The sequence below is a fragment of the Pomacea canaliculata genome, linkage group LG5, assembly GCF_003073045.1.
Source record: "Pomacea canaliculata isolate SZHN2017 linkage group LG5, ASM307304v1, whole genome shotgun sequence".
In the NCBI taxonomy this organism is placed as follows: domain Eukaryota; kingdom Metazoa; phylum Mollusca; class Gastropoda; order Architaenioglossa; family Ampullariidae; genus Pomacea; species Pomacea canaliculata.
The window spans coordinates 20,334,812-20,355,745 of NC_037594.1; the positions used below are offsets into that span (position 1 = coordinate 20,334,812).

Sequence of the window (20,934 nt, forward strand, 5' to 3'; positions counted from 1 at the left end):
AGTGTGTGGTTGGGGTGAGGTGAGAGAAGAAAGGAATACAGCACACTACTCACAAAGTAATTGCTTACTGTTGGGCCTGGCATCATCATGTGTATGTACAACAAAACTAAATGAACCGCAAGTTTGTACAGATTTTTCATGGGAATAAAATCTGTGATTTAGTATTTCTGGCATAATTTTAAGTATTCAGTCTCCTTTACAAAATAATAAGCATTGAATGTTCATACCTTAATATCTAAAAATCTCTTTGTGAGCATGAACAGAACTGGCCTTAGAAAAATGAGTGAAATTGCTTGATTATACTTCAAAACAATGTTCTTGTAAACATATTGACACAAAGGTATGGCGGCTGGGATCATAGCCCTTGTTTGTCTTTGAGAGAAGCACCAGATCTTCATGGTTAGCGCAATGCCGAATTATAAAGACCTATTGCAGTTAGACGAATTCATTATAGAATAGGGTGAACAATCGAAAATTTTGTTACGGGGTATAAGAAAAAAAAAAAAGAGGAAGAGGGGAGGGATAGATACCTAGATGAATACTTATTATCTGTGTTAATGATCCAAAGTCCTGTACAAAACTTTATTTTTATTATTGTTGTTGGTTTAGAGGTTTGTATTTACAAAAGTTAATCATGCAGATTCTGAAAGATCGACTGAAGTAATCTTACAGTTCTGCAAATTAAACCTTGGCGGCTTATTCCCTGATTGGTCACCGATATGTGAAGTCACATAGCAAGACACGATTACTAAGCAAGTCTCTCCCCACCCCGCCATCTCTACCCCTCCCACACACCTTGCTAACTTGGCGAAGATTATGTATCGCGGTTGAGTGAGCCAGCGAGGGCACGCAGAGGGTTGGTCGGGCCGGGCTTCCAGACGATCTCGTCTTGACGAGCGTGACTGCTCAAACGCGCCCGACCACGCAAAGCGTGTATAACATATAACATATATTGTCGAGATCGCAGTTACGGCAGTCAGGGCAGTGGACCAGCCGGTCAGTCAGATGGGCGCCGTGCTCAATGGTCTATTTACGCTCCTCCGGCACAGGTAGCTTCCTTGTGGTCTACACGCTCTGCCTGCAGGTGAGTAGCAGCTTTCGTTTTGTTGCCTTGGTGCTGTAATGCATGGGGAATTTCTAAGCAGTGATTTGAAAAAAAAAAAAGTCGGTCAATAAAGATTTTCCACTGTTAGTTCTTGGACGTGATTCCACGGTTAAAATTTTGTTTGTTCGAACTGTCACTTCACTTCAGACTGGTGTGCATATACATATACATATTTGTTCCTTTCATCACCGGCAAAAGATGATCGGAGCGACGCCATGTTGTTGTAGTAAGGCTTTCTTGTTCTCATGGTAACAGGGTTCATTTCCGGGTTTCACCGATTTCCTCTTCAAACAATACCGAAGATGTTATACCGGTTTCTTTGCAGACGACATTTAGAGAACGGCATGGATTGAAAGGAAACAAATTAAGAAAGGAAAACTAACAGCAAAAAAAAAAAAAAACGGATTGCCAAACGCCAAGCTCAGGCGTTCGCGAGGCCGAAACCGGGATTTTAGGGGAGACAAGTAAGCATGTGGTCGTCTGTACTGGACACGTTTCGTTATTTACAATTTACAATATGTTTCATCGCTGTGTCCGTCATCTATTAGATCCTCTGTCACTGCTGGACCCACAGATCATACAACGCGTGCGTAATCGGGAGTGGGGTGTGTGTGGGAGGAATATATTTATAGTCAGTGAATGTGCACGCGCGTGCGTGCTTGTGTGTGTGTATGTTTGTTAAAAAAAAAAAAAAAAAACAGGGGAGGGGATCAAACAGGGAGAAAGAATACTTCAAGTAGCTATAACATTAAACCTATCTACATGCAAACAAAAGCGCGCTTGAGTCGAGTGGGATTTCCGAGGGCTCTACACACTTGTTTGTCGTCGCTGATAAGCTCAGCGTAAAGGTGTCTATAATCAGCAACAAGACATCGAGTTTAAGCGGATTGACATATATATATATGTCATACATGTAAAATAAAGATCGAAGTTTGGTCAGCAAGATTACAGAATAATTTTGTGTTCTCCCCAAATCCTTGTGTTGATATCAGTACGAGATAGTAAATTTTCACAAATCTGACTAAATAACAACCCTCCCCCCTCCTCATCACACACGCACATGCGTTCTCTGTCCTCGGGATACACGCTTATAAAGAACATCGTGCTCAGGAAGAGGTCAAAGTTCTCAATTCGTGACATCATACATGTCCACAGATATGCCTGAAATAACGTAACAGCTTCCCCGTTGACCGTCGCCTTGACAACGTAAGCATATCCATTTATACTCAGGATGTCTTTTTTTTTTTTTAAAGATATCTTTCTGTGCACAGTGACGTCTGTAGGCTTGCATCTTGATAACAGCGAGGAGTTATCCCTTTATCTCTTGCAGATTGTGGGAAATACAAAGTTCATAGGATTGGGAAAAATAACTCGTTCAGTCCTTTCACCATAGAATGGAGGATGGAAAGTGGGACTGAAGTTTGCTGTCAGCTTACGCTCAATCAGAACAGTCCGCCCCCGCCCTCCCTCTCCACCCCATCCCCACCCCATCCCCACCCCCCTCAAACATTGTTGACCATGGTGATTATGTAGGAAAGAAGTAATCGTAACCCCGCCGCCGTCTTACCGATCTGAAGACAGTCGACAGAACCGGCAAGTTGGTCAGAACGGTAATAATCATTTAGACTTCTGTTAGCAAACGTTAGGTCAACAAATGAGATGGGGGAAACTAAATGAAAAATAAACAGCTACGATGAAGGAAGCAAAGCAAACTATGGAGATAGGCACAGGCAAATCAACTGTGGAAACAGACCAGAACGAGTTCAGACAGAAAAGATCTGATTTCTGGCAGATACGATAAGTTGAGAAACGTGCTTTTTTTTTTTCATTTGGTTTTGATATGGAATGTACACTTTTAGGTTCCCTTTAACTTTGTCGATGATAACTAAATAAGTGTATATATTTTAAAAAAAACTTATGGATGTATATTTTTTCATTGAAGAAAACTGAGGTCTGTTTTTTCATTGTCCATTCTCTCGTGATTCTTAAATCGATCTGATAAGCAGCAACCTTAATTGTGACTCTACTGTATACATATTAGTGCAGTGTCTGGAGTGCATAGAAGTATACAGAAAAAGGAGAGAATATGTGTCTTAAACTCAAAACATCAGTTGACACTTGAGTTTTATTCCTTGTAGTCTGCTTTTTTATGTTGCATGAAGCACGAACAACGCTTTGCGCTCGAAGCGATCGTCGTGATAGGAGGGTAGAATACTGAAATCAAATCACAACTGAAGATATGGCCGACCCTGACATGATGTTGTCTCGTGAAAAATTGTGCGAGGAGCCACACACACACCGCGCGCCTGTACAGTCAGGTTTACACGCTCGCATGCTCCCTTTCATCTAGACACGCCTGGAGTCCGCACCATTCTGTGGTTCTGAATGCTTTTGTAAATCCAGACACGGCAGTCGGCAATACCAGGACCGAAATGTGAGCTCAAGCACCCCGGGTGCCTTGGAAGGTGTCACCCAGTGAAGGTATTTGAGTAAGCAATCGCAGGCACAACTACAAGTGCACTGTGATATCGTTGCCTAGGACGCCAGCCTAAGACATGAGATTGCGCAACGATTTAAGATTCACACCGAGGCAACATCCGTTATCATGCGAATGTGCAAGTTGTGGGAGTTGCTGGAAATCAAAGGGGTAAAACAGACACAAAGGAACACAGATAACGCATGAACGTATGAAGGGTCCGTGTGCACACACCTCCAGTGTGCATAAATGTTCTTTCTCTCTCTCTCACCCCCACCCCCAAGGCACACACACACACACAGAGAAACTATCTCCAAGAAGAACTTAGCAGGGAGTGGGATGGAGAATCTGTGCCCGAAATTCTGGAGACAGGAACAGCGATCATTGAGGTCGCCTCATGAATGATTTAGTGAGGCATGCGTCAGGCGCAGGGCCAGCTGCCGCAGCAGATCGAAGAGGACGCATCCCGAGACCTAACACCCGTCACTCAGCGCAGACAAGCCAGGTTACTCGCCTCGTGTCTCCTCAGCTTTTTAGCCTCTTGTGCTGTTCCCCGCGTGCGTCCATGTAGTACCTGCGGATACAAACGGCGCATTTGTACGTACGCACATGCGGCAAGCGAGTGCTATCTACATCTTCTCCCTCTCCCAATCCCCCATTTCCCGAGCTTATGCAGACTTTGTTTTAAAGAACAGATGGAATGCAAAAAAATAAATAAATAAAATTAACAAAAACCAACACACATACACACACACACACAAAACAAACAACGAAACCAAAAAAAAAAAAAAAAAAAAAAAAAAAAAAGAAAGAAAAGAAACCAAAAGAAAAAAAACCCCACACACAAAGGAGTGCTATGAAGACCTACATGTCGTAACACTGATTAACGATTGAAGTAAAAATCGCAATAAGAAAAGAGCAATGGTTTTTTTTTTTTTGAGAAAACTGTTTAGAGGCCGCCAAGACGGAAGTACAGGGGCTGACGTCAGTCTGGTGTGCGAGCCAATCGCCTGCGCTTTACCCTGTATCATAGCTGATAACCAAGCCTCAGAAAATGCAAGCACAGGGAACATTTTTGTGTTATTGCCCGATGCAGATGACCTTAGCTGTAATTATTTCCCAAATCATGTATATGATGTATGCGACACAGCAGTTGCAGAACATCACTGAAATTGCATCAGGCTTCGTGTACAAGACAGCTTGAGGAACGAGGGCTCCTTGAAAAACCGGAGACTTTTGTACCCAAGTATTTGGACATGTTTTTCAGGGAAGCTTTCTCGTTTGTCAGGGAATATCCTCAATCTACGGCTACCTGCTCGATGTCTGAGGCTGCGGGAGTCCAGTACTGTAATTTACTGTCTCTCGTGTGATTGATTGCACGTTCAAATCCACGTGGTTTGTTCAAATTTTAACAAACTTTTGCAGTACTTCTTTCGTATGCAAACATATTTGTTGCCCCGAAGCTATCTTACTGTAATTTTGTTATTATTTATTATAAGATTCAGTACTCCGTCATCCAACTAAAACTCAAAAGGAGCAGATTCGTGGCAAAAGTTTTGATATCATTGACAGTCATGCAGTTTTCAGGATAGACATCGATGTCATTTCGTAACTCGTGTGGCAGCATGTGATTGATGATTGAAATGAGGGATACCCGAAGCACAAGAGCAACAGACGGATCGGAATCGAATTAGTTATAAAATATCTAGTTGCATTCTTTGACTTTCTTCTATGATGTGGATTACAGCATCACGAATGCTATTATCACATACAAAACTATTCCTAAAGACTATACTGAGCCTCTAGCCTAAGTTTCTGTCACGGACTAAGTCATTCGTCCGTGTTTTCCAGAATATTTTAACCCTTTTGTGACTCACGGACTAAAAGTGTTGCTGAATGTATGGCTGAATGGATGAAAACATTAGATAGGAAAGGGTTAACTGTGACAGAAAGTGCTTGGTGAGCACAGTTTACTAGTAGGTTTTGGCGGGAACGAGAATTTACTCAGGCCCGGGATACTGAAGGAAGAACTCGTGTCTGAGTGACGAGTTGTAAATCTCCCGAGTTGAGGTGTGTGTATAATAGTAAGGCAGTGTCCATTGACGCTGGATGGCGGTACGGACAGTTTTTGGAGTAACCTCGCCTAAACGAGGTTTTAATCGTATGGACGGATTTAACTGCAGCCATTCTGGATAAGGAAGAATCTCCTCCCAGGAACATTCCGTGATCTGCACCCAGCAGCACGTGGGCTAGGAGACCCGTGACGTCACATGGAGTACCTCTTTGACCCCGGAAACCGCCAGTTTGTGTGTATTTGTGTTAGATGATTCTAGTTGGCTGGACATGTGAAGAGCGACAACCTGGACGATGAAGTGTGAGTAACGTACTCAACGATTGATAGAGCGGTCGAAAGATAGATAACAGAACTGGAACTACGTTGCTGAACAGGAGAGAGTGCAAGAAATGTAATCTTCATACCTTGTGAGAAATTGAAGTAAGTTGTGACTGATCGGGTAACTGCCCCGAATGTAAACATTGCGTCTATCGTTAGATGTTTGTCACCTTTAGAACGAGGTGTCGAGGCGAGTTATTAATGTGTATTTGAGTTGTAGTCTGTCAAGTCCCGAGCCACTGATCGACAACTAAATGAACAAGATGTGGACAGCCTCAGGCAATCGTTTAGTTGTGACTTGTGTGTTGACAGAACACGCATGTGTCTGGATGAGTGAGTTGTAAAATTGTGCCGTGACAGTTTCATTTATTTATTTTTGTTGTCCTTGTTGCAGGATGCTGAAGCTTGCTTTGACTCCTCGCGGAACATTTGACTGTGCAAATCTGTGGTACTTTTGGTATGTATCAACCTGTAGTCAAGAACTTCGAGTTGTCTTGTTTTTGTTTTTAATTCCTTCACTATTATCTTTGTTCTTGACCCTACAATATATCACTAACATTTTCTGCTCAGAAGAGAAACATTTGATTATAAAATACCTTACTTTTCAATGGTGTAATGAAGAAAGGTAATCTCAAAGGAATAGTTGATGATTATTCGTACTTTCACAGATGTGAAAAACATTCACACACACACTACATCAATTGATTCGACTTTCAGGGTCTCGAGTGACGTATGTCATCATGTATAACATTTCTGCACGTTAACATTTCCCGTTCACATTTTGTACTTCAGGGAAGTGTCATGGTCAGGTTGCGGACTTTGACCTGTTAATGCGTTTGCTGATAGGAATCGGGTGGTTATTGTAAAAGGCTTGCCCTGCCCGAGGGAATCAAACTACGGCACAATGCGAAATAAATCCGGCGTTAATGTTGTCGTTAGACACAGCACCTGAGAGCTCTAGTATCACCTTCCTCCTAATGGTCTATATGTATGTCCATAACACTGTCATATCATCACAGGACAGAAAGGAAGAAGATAAAAAACAACAAAAAAACCAAAAAAAAAAAAAAAAAAAACCAAAAAAAAAACCAAAAAAAACAAACAAAAACCACACACATTATAACAAGGAACACATAGACAGATATTCCGCTATCTTGTAAGAGACCAGACAAAATGAGTGTCCATGTCCATGAGGCTGAACGGAGGTGGGCCGCAAGGCGCACTACAACACCACGCACTCTAAAATAACCACACCAACCACGCAACACAGCCTATGTCACTTTGGAGAATGGAGGAGACAAAGGAAGACTAACATGTCAATGAATTTTTTCGGGGTGTTTGCAAATTTCCCCGCACCTTTGACCCCGTCAATTATCGTTATGCATATGTGGTATTACACAGCAACGTATGTTTGTAGCCATGACGTTACACAGCTGGGTCCATTACACAGGATATTAGACATTGCAGAGCTAACAAAAATGTTGCAGGTTCATCCTGTTCTGGGCGTGCATTGTCGTCTTTGTCATCATCGTGTGCATTGTAAACCGCTGCAACAAGAAAAAAGCACGCGTTGGTTTTCTTCCAGCGGGTGAGTAGAACCTGACACCTCACTCCTCCACCCACCCATCCCAGGGGAACTCCCGACATGCCAGAAAGGTGTGCTGGCGCGTGCGTTCGGTGCGTGCGTGTGTGTGTATGTGTGTAAATTTATATTTTTCTGCCAACATAAATTACTTGCTATAAATTTGTTTGAAACATATAATTTGTATTTACATCTAAAATTTGGTGTCCACACTCGACCACAAGGAACCTCTACTGTCAACAATCAGGCAATGTAAGCTGGTCTTCTTTAGTCAGATGACCCGGCACGACACCTTGTCGAGGACTGTCCTTCAAGGCACCTTTGGTGGTGGTGGGTGGGTGGGGAGAGGTAGACGACGCCGCGGTGGCCAAAGAAAAAACTGCTTAGGAATTAATGTCAAAGACTGGACTGGTGGTCGTGTACAGACTGCAGACTGTCGCCCACAATAAGCAAGAGAGGTGGGCTCTGATAGCTTCCACGTCTATCCATGTGATCCCCCCAGTGACAAGTGCCGGTCAAGGAACTTCTGACTTGATAAGGATCATTAATGGCTTTTGCTTGTTAGACGTTAAGTGTAATTTGGTTTCCAATGTTTACCCCATTCCGTTTATTTCCAGTTCCTACCCTTGCATCATGCCAGAATGACAGCTCGCCACCCCATTCAAGCACCTCCTGACTAACGCCCTTAGCGGATATTTCCCTTGCACAGCAATGGCTTGGGCAATGACGAAAGCAGTCCTCAGTTCTTTGGACGCCAATAGAGTATGTAAAGCAAGCCGTATTCAAAGCCGCCACAGACATTTAAGTTGCAGTTTACTGGCTTATTTTTATTAACTACTAAAAACTTTTAAAGCAAATATGTGATGTGTACTCTTGTGATCCCTATTAAGGCAGACATAATTAACAATTTGCAATAACCAATTAAGGTATTCCAAAATTATTTTACTTTTTTTTAAGGAAAGCAGGGTGGGCGGGGATGGTGTGAAAGTGGAGTGGAGTGGAGCGCATTTGAAATGGCTTTAAATATATCTCATCCTACATGGCTAAAACACCATCTGAAGATATAATTGCTCGACAAGCCATCTTTATATAAAATTTACCTATATTATGCAGTTGATATTATCATCAATTTTACATGAAAATAACAAAAGCAAACATTTTTCATCTTTATGTGTGTTATTTTCATAGTATAAATATACAAGTCATGCCATCTGATCTTTGATCAGGAAAGCCAAAATGAGGGACATCAAAACTTGAATTAGACTTTAAAAAACATTAATGCAATCACTTACACTTATACTCATTTTTGATCCTTCTGTATCTGTGTGTGTATTTGTACATTATACACAAAACATCTTTTTACATTTTATTTATGCAGAATAAATTTTTTGTATAACTTTTTATGTAATGCTTTTAACATTAATCTTTGTTATTAGCTTTTTACTGTTCATTAAAAGCAACCGTGAATTATAACTATTTAAAATTTTTTATTGGATATGTTAATTATTGTTGCTGTTTCCATGTATTTAACTACTGTTTAAGACCTGATAATGTCCAGTTCCATTGCCTTTTTGATCTCTCAAAATCATGACCATCATTGGAATCTGATGTGGTTATGAAAGTCTTTACAAGATTATAAATAGCACCAGCAAATTTTTCAATGCAGTGTAATTGTCTTTTACTGCATCTTTCTTGTGATGATGTAGCACTGAAATGAAGACAATTTTATATTTTGCAACCATGAAGAAGCAGCAATGCAGACTTGAAACTATTGCCTGTCAGTTTAATGTCATATTTATAATGATGTTTACAAATTTTGAAATTATTTTAGTAACTTTTAAGGACCTGCTGCAATTTGTTATGGCAACAAAGGGAGAGAGGTTTCAGATTTTATTATTAATTTTTTGCATTATTCAAAAAGCCCCATTCTATTTTGCATTTACCGTGAGCAAATATTTATTTCACCTTAATTTTCTCGATGTTTTTGTGTAGTGGGGACTAGGTCTTTTGAATTGAGTTTGAATTATCCCCTTTAACCCCCCACTCCCCCGCTCTAATTATGGATCATTCTCTTTATGTCGCCACTTCCCCAACATTTGAGTTGAACACATGATGGTGAGATAAGTTGGAACCGTGTATTTCAGATTTAGATTAAAGTTATGAATGTACAATTTCTCCATTGAGGCAGTTAGCTGAAACGACTTGGCCTTTTCACACATTAATACAGAGATAACACAGTACTTCAAGAATTCAAAGATAATTGCTGGACTCAGCTTCATGCAAGCTGAACTGTATCTATTTCTATTTCAAGTATTGTGGACAACTCCAGTAACCTCTACAAGGCTAAACTTATGACTTAGTAATCGAGCAAAAAGATGATCTGGAGGTATTTTAAAGAGGCACACAAAAAACTGTAGGGCAAACCGCTAGGTGGTGAAGTCATTGCAGGTGATTTCAATTTTTTGTGTGTGATCTTGTTCATCTTTTTGTACTGTATAGATCACACACTCTAATTCGCTTACAACGATTTTTTGCAGTTTGTTTATAAAGATTGCTTCCTGCATTTGGACCAAGGAACCTGCTACTTTTATGTTCATAGTACGTTACACTACAGATTCATGTTTTTTGACTGGAAAAAACCAACTACACATTTATTTCACTACTCGGCTTTCTAACAAAAAGAAAGTCAACAGATTATGCTGGGTTTTGAGTTTTTAAATGACATCTAAGTCCCAGAGGAGACATACAATGTTCACCCTGTGATAATTAAAATTGCTTACCCCTTGCAAACTTGTAAGACTTAAAACACTATGAATAAATGAAACCCAGAGTGCATGAAAGTTTATTTGCAACTTATTTATGCCAGCTTTTCCTGTCGCCAGACTGTATGACAGAATGGACTCTTCCCCACCCCCTAGTTATGAATCATTCTCTTTATGTCCCCTCTTAACATTTGTGTTGAATAGATGGTGGTAGTAAGTTGGAACTGTTATATTTCAAATTACATTCAGGATTGAAGTAACGAATGTCCAATTTCCCCGCTGAGGCAGTTAGTTGAAATGACTTGGCTTTATCACTCACATATTAATACAGAGATAACACAGTACTTGCAGAATAATCAGTTTATTGACTTCCACACAAGACATGCACGGAAAACAAACAGGAAGATAAAGAAACGGAGTGGAAAAAAAGGGGGTTACAAACAACATCAAAACAAAATGAGGACATTCAATATTTAGAAGCTTAACAAGGATTCTGTCAATCAGTCAATCAAAACAGACTTTTCTTAAATATCACAATCATCATCAACAATGTCTTTTCTCCTTCCAGCTTTGCACTTTCTTTACTTTAAGATAAAATTTATTTCACATGGAATATTGCACTACACCAGAAACAGACTGAAAGAGCGAAAGGGGCAAATGGGGATTAATAAATCATTTTTAAGTGGCCACAAAGAATCTTCAGTTTAATCTTACATCAAAGATGTATGCTGATAAACATGCGTGGATGGAGCACAGTGAAACAATGAGGTCCAACAATAGGCTTCTCTGAGAACAGTAACGGCTGAAAATGGGTTCAACTGATTTACACAAAGGATGTTAAAGGCCATCAATTGCTTGAGGGAAAATTACACCAATTACAATCAGTTTTGATTGGAGCCATTCAGTCTGCTGATACATACAGACACAAAACAAAACCGATTCTTTTAGACTTACATAGGGGAACATCTGTTTGTCCCATCTGTAACATTGTGGATAAACAATCTTAGAAGCCAATCAACTATTTTGTTTCTTGTTCTCTTAGTTCAGACTAAGAGAATGAAAGACTTTATCATTACATCTATAGGCTTTGGCAATACTTATCTAGCTTCAGAAGGACAGCTGAATACCATCAGTTGGAAAAGGAAGAGTGCTGAGGAATACAGTGGGCAACACATTCCCAAAATGTCTCCTTCCTGACTGAAGAACTGGGAAAGATTATCACAGTACATTTGTAACTGACTGGTAGAAACAATGGCATACAAACAAATCAAAAAGCCCTAAAATTCTTTACAGAAACTATCTTACTGCAATTTCAGAAAAAAAATGAAATCAAATCACACTGAAAATTTCTCAAGAGCTAAAAGTTCTAGTTTTGTTCTTCACATCGACACCGATATTTCTCTGACGCTTCACCAAATGATCCCATTTCTTCCCATGCTCCAACCACCATGGTTTTTATCAGGATATGAAAAAAATCAACATATTTGTTTTTGTGAAAAGTTTTTTTCAAGTTGTTCAGCAGATGCCTTTAATGGGGGTATATCAGATCTTTGAGGATAACAGAACCTTGTATGAGCATAAAATGCTGAGAATTTAATTAATGGGAGACTTTATAAAGCTAGAACATGGCTGGTTTTCAATGGAATGTTAGGCTATGATGTCATCAAGACCAGATATCTCAGCAAGACTGCAGACTACATGCAATACATCAGCTGTGTTCAAGGAATGTTAACATTTGAAGGGCACTAGAGGCCCCTTTCATACATTGTTTCAGGCTGATTGTGTAACAGCCAAGCTCAAGAGAATGTTTACTAAACATCTCATGAAAAAAATCTGTTAAAGCAAACAGTTACATATTTTAATTGATCCCCCTATGCATCTTCTTTGTATGTTCCATATAGCAAAATAGAATGTGAAGATAACCTTCTGAATCCAAGTTTAAGAAGATGAAGGAATGTAACACAGGACCTAAAAAACCCCAAAAAAAAAACCCCACTACTCCCCCTTTCCAATTTTCTGAAAAGAACTATTTAGACTTTAAGAACAGGAGAAAATGGTTAATTTCTGGCCTTACGATCATCTCAAGGGTAAGAGAAACAAAATGCTGCCATTCCAATCTTCATCTTCAGATGTTGACAAACAAGACAACCACAAGGTTGAAACCAACAAACTACACTCAAACATACCCCTAAGGCTATCTGTAGTATATTATTTTTAAGTGGTTTTTATTTCATTCGAAGTTAAGTTGTTAAAAACCTTCTTGACTTTTTACTGGTACCATGACTGTTTAAGAGGTGCTAACAGATAGGAGCACCGTATGCTCATCAACATATCCTTTAATTACAAGAACAACTCTCAATATAACCTTTTCTTAAATTCTGCATAGGCTAATAAAGTACTAACCCTAGCCCGGCTCTTAAACAGCATCTTTTAAGTAGATTATGCATGGCTTCTATGTACTGATACTTAAATTCAAGGGTCATTATTTTAAGAATGAAGAAACATTTCCAACTGAAGGCATAGACACAAACATTTGTATGTATCCATTTCAGAAAATGTTGTGGTCAAAGGGTAAAAAGGGAACAAAACTCCTTCAAATAAGAGAATCCAGGAACAGGACTGATTTTCTGCTAAAGCTCAGATTGTAACAGTGATCAAAGTGAAGATGAAGAGAGATCTTCACAGAGATTCTGCAAATATGTTACAGGCAACATGAAGTCGGACACCGAAAATGCTGTTGTGTAAGATATCAGGAGACTGATCTGCAGTTCAAAACTATGGCCTGTACCTAGCATGTTTTCCATCACTGTTTTGTGTATGAATAATAAAGCTGATGAAAAATCTGAACAGCTATCTCATTCTTTTACAGGTTGTATGTATTATTATACTCAACTAACATTTTCATTGTGATACTGCAAATATTTCACAATTTCTTCACACCCAAAAGCACAAGATAAAATTTTCTAAATGTTAATAAAAAATTGTATCTTTAGATAGTCTTGATATTATGTGAATACATTTTTAAAAGTCATATTTTGTTATGTTAATGGGTAATGCAGATAAAATTGTCTTGAAATGTCAAAATCTATAAGTATATTGCTCCTGCATTTCTAATATATTTTTAAATTAGCAGTCAGACTGAGTTTTTAAGTACATACACTATCGAGACAAAGATGGCTAATTGTCGAATGGTAATATTACATCTGCGAAAACACAAAATTGATGTCAGATTCATGTTACCTTGCAGATTTGCAGATCTTAAAACCTTAATAACTTTTCTCATAAATGCAGTCCTTTTTTGAACATCCCTGTTAAAAGAAAATGCGGATTTTGAAAATGGTGGACTAGACACCACACACATGCAGAGAAAAAATATATATATATTGCAGGAAAAAAGCAAATAATATGATGTTTATCAGGCATACAAAAAAGAATGTGACTGAATCTCTTTTAACTGGATTAACTAAATCCCTACAGACTGGTTTAACTTAAGATGACTTCACCTGCCCTATGGTTAGAGGGGAGTTTTTGGTGTTTTTGTTACTTCTTTCTGTCTAATTTTCAAATATACTGCATCCTTATCAGGTAAGTAATCCGCTACCTGAGCTGCTACACATTTTACTGGTACAGGATTCAGGACGCAACAGACGGCAAAAAATGATGGACAACACACAAATTGTGGGTGCCGCAGGCCGCTCAGCAGCTCTGTGCAGTCGAGCAAGGGGCATGTCTTGTGTCCATAGTCCGAGGTCCGAGTCCAAGAGAGTTCTTCATGTGGCAAACAGCAAAGGTCTTTGCTCACTGAGGCATAGCCTTGAGGATGGCGTGCACCTCATCTGCTACCGCTGACAGTGCAAATTGGAATTGTTCCTGCCAAAGCCACAGTTAACAACTAAATGTACTGACATCCTAAACAAAAACATCAACCTCTAGGCATCCCTTAAATAAACATCTGATATTAGGTGGATGTTTTATGTACAAAATTTACATGCATAAAAGCAACTGACCCTGCAACTGGAAATAATAATCATTTTTCACCCCTAAATCATAGTACTAATACAGTCTTCTTCTAGCAGTCAACAGATATTTTTAACAAAAGAATAAAAGATTTTAATATATACGGACACATGCAGCAGTTTATTAACTTATTTTGTGATAAAACAGACCACCAAAATAAGACCTGGATAATGACTTAATACATTTCTGTATTAGCTTACTTTTTCCCCCAAAATAAGTTTGAACCTTACCTTTGTTTGTACCATGTTCATGCGCTGGTCTCGGATGTGCTCAAGAGTGGCAGCCATGTCAATCTCCTTTGCTCCTTTGGCCATGCGGTTCAGCACCATATCAATCAGACAGTAGGTACCACTACGTCCACACCCATCACTACATAACAGACATCCACAGGATTGACTACCATCAGGTAAATGGCAAGATATGATCTCTGTAACTTAAAAATCTATTACAACTTTAACTTTTAATTTAAAAAGTATAGCAGCAAACCTATGTAAAGCCTTAAAATGTTTACAAAGAACTATTGAACAGCAACTCACTTGCAGTGGACAACAATAGGACAGGAGCCACCGCGGAAAGACTTGTTCACTTTCCTGCAGAACATTATTCACATTCATTTGCCCACACGTATACACGTGCACACATATGCGCACAGACCACAGACACACACACACACACACACATACTTTTTCTTGTAGATATCATCCAGATTTTTTTCACATCTTTTCATCAAAGACTGGCAAGAAGACCATGCAAATGAAAAAGTTGATTTCAGACCAGTAACTCATTATGAACGATCTAGATTTAAAAACTAAAGTGCAAAAATATTTGTGTGCATTTTCTTTTCAAAATGAAAATTTCTCATGTACATTTATTTTCCTATGATGACCATTTACACATTAAACATACACAATGGAGTTAGAATATAATCTGAGATTTTCATCTTTATGTTGTATTGTAGTTATACCATGAACTAATTCCAACATAGTGAAAACAACCTGGCCCCTCTCTTCACAAGATGATGTCCATAACTTGAGAATGTTCAAAAGCATGAAAGAAAGCACTGCACACAACAGACTCCATCCTCCACAATAACCTTTTCACTTTTGACATCCTGTTGTGTACCCAGCAATGCAACTACACAAGCTGTTTCAGCAAAATACCCACCAAAGGATTAGACCCTGAATTATGTACAGTTCTGATTTTGAAACAAGAATAAATAGGAAGGCAGAAAGACACATGCACAGATCAAAATGATCCACCATCCATGGTCCCAATCCAAGCTTCCATAACCAAAATATAAGCCTTATAAAAACCTTTTGTAAATAGCAAGTTAGCACTGGTTTTATTTTTTTTTCTCAGACGAGTTAATTTCAAGGACACAGGTCAATAGCAGCACTTTTATGTATGTTGTTTGTCAAGCAACTCATGATGCTATTTGATATCATCATTTATAGTCTTCAAATAAAATCTTCACAAGTCTTCAAGTCATCACTTACATCTAAAGAACTGATAGAAATCATTCATGAAATACCATCATCACTGAACTCTAACACTCGCAGGTTTCAACCATTCATGTGAAATATATGTATCATTCACTTTTCCTGGCTGTATTTTGCCGCGAATTATACCTCATTAGATCTTCTGTCCCCATGCAGTCTTCATACTATTACTAACAACAAAAGGGTCACAAATGGTAGCCCCATAAATGTTTGGGTGTCAGGGAGGGAGGGGATCAAGACTGCACTTATCTTGAGGCCACCTTGAAACTGTAATTACAGTACATCTTCTGTTCATCACAGCTTGTCCTTTCCAACCATCTAAAGAGAATCAAATACTCATTCAACAGCTGAGTCAACTGGAGAAAAACACTTTGCCACAAGGATATCCAACTCTCCTATGTTCTTGGACACTGGAGTTTTAACCACTCAACAATCTGCTTCCCCAACAACAACTGCTGTCAATCACCTTTAGCAGAACCAGACAAACTAACAGATGAAGTCTGAGGCAACACTTCAAAAATATTTGGTCACCAGTGAAGAGCACGGTGGTGTGACGACTTTTACCTATAAAATCTTGAACTAGGGCAGGTAGAAAAACAATGGTAAAGCTTTCACCTATTGTTCTAACATGACTAATTGTTGTGGCCCTATGCTCCTCGAGGCCAGAGTAGAAAGGAGTAAACTCACTAAATGACTAAAAGCTAATGTAATATTTTGGCAACTAAAAACAGAAGTGGTTTAATGGATTGATAAAAATGTGTCTCATGATAACTTTTTTTCAGTCTGAAAAAGACAATTTTTCTTTGAAAGTTTCAAACAGCAGAAATTATTTAATATTGGCTTCCATATGTTTCTGCTAGCTTTTCAGAACTAAGACAACAATACTCCCCCCTCTTCCAAACTCCCCCACTTCTCAAATACAAGAGCAAACTCACTGACTGCAGGTATGTGGGGAAAAAAAATGTTCCAGTTTTTAAACCCCCTTTCAAGTAAGTAGGAAGTATTCGGATAGTTTGTTATAGTTTGATAGTTTGCTATAACAATATATTTGCAAGTGCACAGAATATTCTTCTAGAGCAAATGCTTAAAATGTATTTTACTTTTTTTTTTTCTGATGACATGAGTTGACAAAAAAAAAAAAATACATACGGTAAAATATATGTATATATCTTCCACCTGTGCTAGGCATGAATTACTACATGTGAATTTACAAAAGAAGACATCAAGATGTGTACACGTTGCTACACTTGTTTCTCTCTCACAACACTAAGGTATGTGATGGTTAGTGAACAGGTAGGACAATATCTGAGTCTCTAGACCAGTATTGCTCCTCAAAGTAGCATCTGACCCGTGCAAGATTAGTGCCAACAAAGGTGAATACTTCTAGAAACAGCAGCAAGCAGATGTTAGATGATTAGTCCCCGCCTCCCGATCACTTTTGTGACTATGCAATTTGATAGCTGTACAATTGCTGAATCACAAAAGCTGCCTGGGAAGAGGGTATCATTAGTACTGCAGTCTAGAAGCTGTTACAAGTAGTAAAGCAAACAGCCAAGCAAAGGACACCATTCCAGAGTTTTCAAAAGCTGTACACTTTCAGCAAGCCCCCCTTGCCAAAACAAGCAAGCTTTCATCTGCATTAGCAAGTACACTGTTATGTCTCAAGCACTGCAGGACATGATTTCAGTTTCTGCAAGAAACCATGCTATCTGAGAAAGTGATGGATGTCCCATGCACTTAACTCAGTGGAAATGAGTGTTGTCATCTTTCCAAAAAGTATAAATCTGCATCATTCACAAAATAGATCCTTAAAGAGGTAATGCAAACATTTTGGACAATCTCTGGTCGGTATGATATTAATGATCTTTATGTTGTAGCAACATTAATTCTTACTGGCAAAGATTTTTAATGAACCTTAAATCTTATATCAGAAAAGTCATACTTTCACACTTATTGTTAATTTTTTTATTTTGCAGCTTCATCCGTGCAAGAAGCATGCATGAGTGTTTGGAAAAAAAAGTACATGTCTGGGGAAAACACAGCATACAGACCTGCGGAAATCCAAAAGAGCCTTCATGGAGGGGGGAACAGACAGGTGTGGCCAGGTAAGAAAGTGGAACTGAGTCACAGTGCGGGTTTCATTTGTCTGGAGGTTCTTTAGGTAGAAACTGCGCACAAGGTAGTCATCGCACCAGATGTGCTCAGAGACCAGGTGGACCTGTTCAATAATAGTGCCAGTCAATGACTCAGTTAACATGTCAAAAATGTGTTCAAAGCCTGCCAATTTTACCTCCATAAAACTTTCTATTACAAAAATGTCCCTGCTTTCTAAACAGAGCCAGTAACAAAAGGAAACAAACTATAATACAACCCTGAACAAAGGATTTTGCACCCTACGCATGCGCGTGAACACAAGCTCTCTCTCTTGCACACATCAGTGAGAACTGTTAAAAAATCCAAAACAGAAATCAACAATGCTATAAAAGGGAGACAACTCTTACCTCATAGATGTGGTACAGGTCACTGCCCTCTTCTGGCCAGTAGCGATGACACATGCTTGTTCCATTTTCTGTAAGCTTAGTCAGCATCACTATCACCACACTGCCTTGTTCCCAGACCATCTGCATACATTTAGCATGACCATCATGTTCCCTTTAAATCACTATTGTGCTGGGGAGTATATTCCCTTCTTATTAAGAGAAATAAAGCATAAAGAACTACCGGTGTTATCTCTCGTCACCCCACCACCCTTCCACCGTGCCTTTAAAATGCTGTTTATTTTTGCACAGGCCACCTCAAACTCCCTGAAGCTGTACTTTTTTTATAGCTTTAAAAATAAACAGAAAAGGAAATATATAAAAATACACTTGAGTGTAAGGACTCACCTGCCAGAAGTCGGCCACTGTGTGTGGAAGAGGACCTTGAGTGGTAACGTAAGCTGGGTTTCGAGGATCATGGTCCGTCTGAAAATGCAAATTGAAACTGGAGAAAACTTCAACCTGAATTTGTTAAATGATTGAAAATATAGATGTTGGCAGTGAGAGGGGTACGGGGGTAAGCAACTGGTGTTTTATGCTCAGCCAGCAACTAAGACTATATTACAGCAGATGCCATATGCAGAGAAAGAACAGTGTGCCTGAGAGGAGAACAGAACCCAAGACATCTAACCTTCATTGTATTGGTGACAGGCGCTAACTGTTGTATCACCGGACCACCCGGCAGTGACAGGAAAGGAAATATACACGCATATTCCCGTTCCCCCACCCCCACTTTGATAGAGTTTGTCCCCTTCTTCACCAAACTTCAAAAATGTGTTTCAGGCTTAGAACTGAATGGCTGCCTATTCATATGAACACAAGTCCACTATAAGAGCAATTTGCAAATCAAAAAAAAAAAGCTTTGTAACATGAAGTGAAGCAAGAAGAATACTGCTTATTCATGTCTTCATATGACGCTGCTTTCAAAAAAATCTGGAAAAAAAAAAAGGGTTGAAAACCACTCAAACCTATTGCTTGCTAAATACTTCAATAGGCACTAGAAGGTTTTTGGTGGTTGGATTAGTTGATTGTTCTGAAATCACAAATAATTATGTAAAACTGATTTTCTAAAATATGTTGCTAAACATTTCTTTGTGGGAGTGATAATAGTCTTTCTAAGCAGCCTCACATCTCACTCCAAATATTCAGAAATATTGTGTGCCCAAAAAAACTACACAAGCAAGGCCTTCTAGAGAGATTGAATACACAAAGACCAGGAAAATTCACTGAGTTTTTAACATTGCTGCAATATTGAAGGTGTACCGCGTTTTAAAAAGATCCTTTATGAGAACTCATGTCATTTGCACAGCAAAAATTTCTAGCTTCTCCCGTCTGGCATTCTGGCGTAATGCTGATAAAAAACATCACAGAAAGAAGGATAGATTTGATTCTGGCAACAAGATGCCTGTGACATCTATTCAGACTCCACAATATTCTGTGGCTCTTTCGCTGCTGCTTCCTCTGCTTGGAAACAATCAAGAACTTCCTCCCCCCTTCCTCTCTCTCACTCTCTTCCCATCCTGTAATCAATAGTCATTCCGGACCACTTTCAACGATCTAATATTCTGCATGCAGGAAAAATTCAATGCTGGAAAAGGGGATTTCAGTCTCTCTGGAGGCATCTGCCCAAATGAATTCTTAAAAGAGATTTTGCTCAATGTAGAGCATGAATCATCAGGCACAAAACTCTTTATGCCCGCAAGCCTTCATTTATCAGGCAAGCAGCGAGGAGAAAAAGACTGCATTCCTCTACAGGCTATCTATGATGGACAGTTTCTGGCAAAGACAACAGAGGTCAGTAAAGAGTAAGATTGCATTTTCGCAGGAAAAAAAATGATATGAAGGAGCACTGAATTGATGAGGTGAGGCTAGATTACCAAGTTGCACAAGATACCACCAATAAAAGTGGAGGTAAAATAAGATGGGAATGAAAGAGAAGCTGATTAAAGGAACCTGAAGATTACTGCACGAGTTTTGTCATGAGGAATGCTCTTCTTCTCTCACTTACAAACATTTATAATATGAGCATGTCTATGTGCATGCTCCCTTCCCAATGTGTATACAAGGAAAGCAGAAGACTAAAATCAGTAACCAGTCCAATGAATCATAACACTACATGATTTAAAATAGAACAATACTTAGTAAATTTAGGCTGTGCAAACTAAGGACTAGTAACAAGAAGAATGTATAATCCCTGTGGATGAACCAGTATTCTTTTGTGTCAAAGGTGAAAAAATATGATTTATAAGCACAGTTCAGAAGTGTTTATATGTAATGTATAATGTGTACATAGTTACCTAGAAGCCAGCACATTGATGGCTTTTCAAAATAAGGTCTATATTCGATTAAATATTGTAGTCAAAGTGCAACAGAGGATAAATGAAATGATGTACTTAAATAACGGATCAGGTAAATCCAATAAGGGAAAAAATAATAATACAGTTGCTTTATCAAGATTTAATACTTCTACAATCTAATGAAGTTTTACTGGTGAAAAAAGAACGACCATGATAGAGTTGTCATTAAAAATGATTATTAGGTTCAACTGTATGCATGGTAAGCTC

The 20,934-nt window shown here is 39.0% G+C and overlaps 1 protein-coding gene and 1 long non-coding RNA gene across 2 annotated transcripts in view; one reads left to right on the plus strand and one right to left on the minus strand.

Annotated features, from left to right (window-relative positions):
* Positions 1–482: 482 nt before the first annotated feature.
* LOC112565010 lies at positions 483–10,341 on the plus strand. The gene is made up of 4 exons (XR_003099321.1): positions 483–1,084; positions 6,368–6,430; positions 7,461–7,561; positions 8,173–10,341. It is a non-coding gene; the product is annotated as an uncharacterized LOC112565010 (long non-coding RNA).
* A 321-nt stretch (positions 10,342–10,662) lies between these two features.
* Positions 10,663–20,934, minus strand: part of LOC112565006 (receptor-type tyrosine-protein phosphatase N2-like) — a gene marked incomplete in the record, with an annotated part of 155,606 nt that continues 145,334 nt past the window's right edge. The window contains 6 exon segments of the mRNA XM_025240212.1: positions 10,663–14,187; positions 14,565–14,703; positions 14,871–14,924; positions 17,885–18,051; positions 18,335–18,454; positions 18,719–18,796. Coding sequence (XP_025095997.1) covers positions 14,116–14,187; positions 14,565–14,703; positions 14,871–14,924; positions 17,885–18,051; positions 18,335–18,454; positions 18,719–18,796 — 630 coding nt within the window.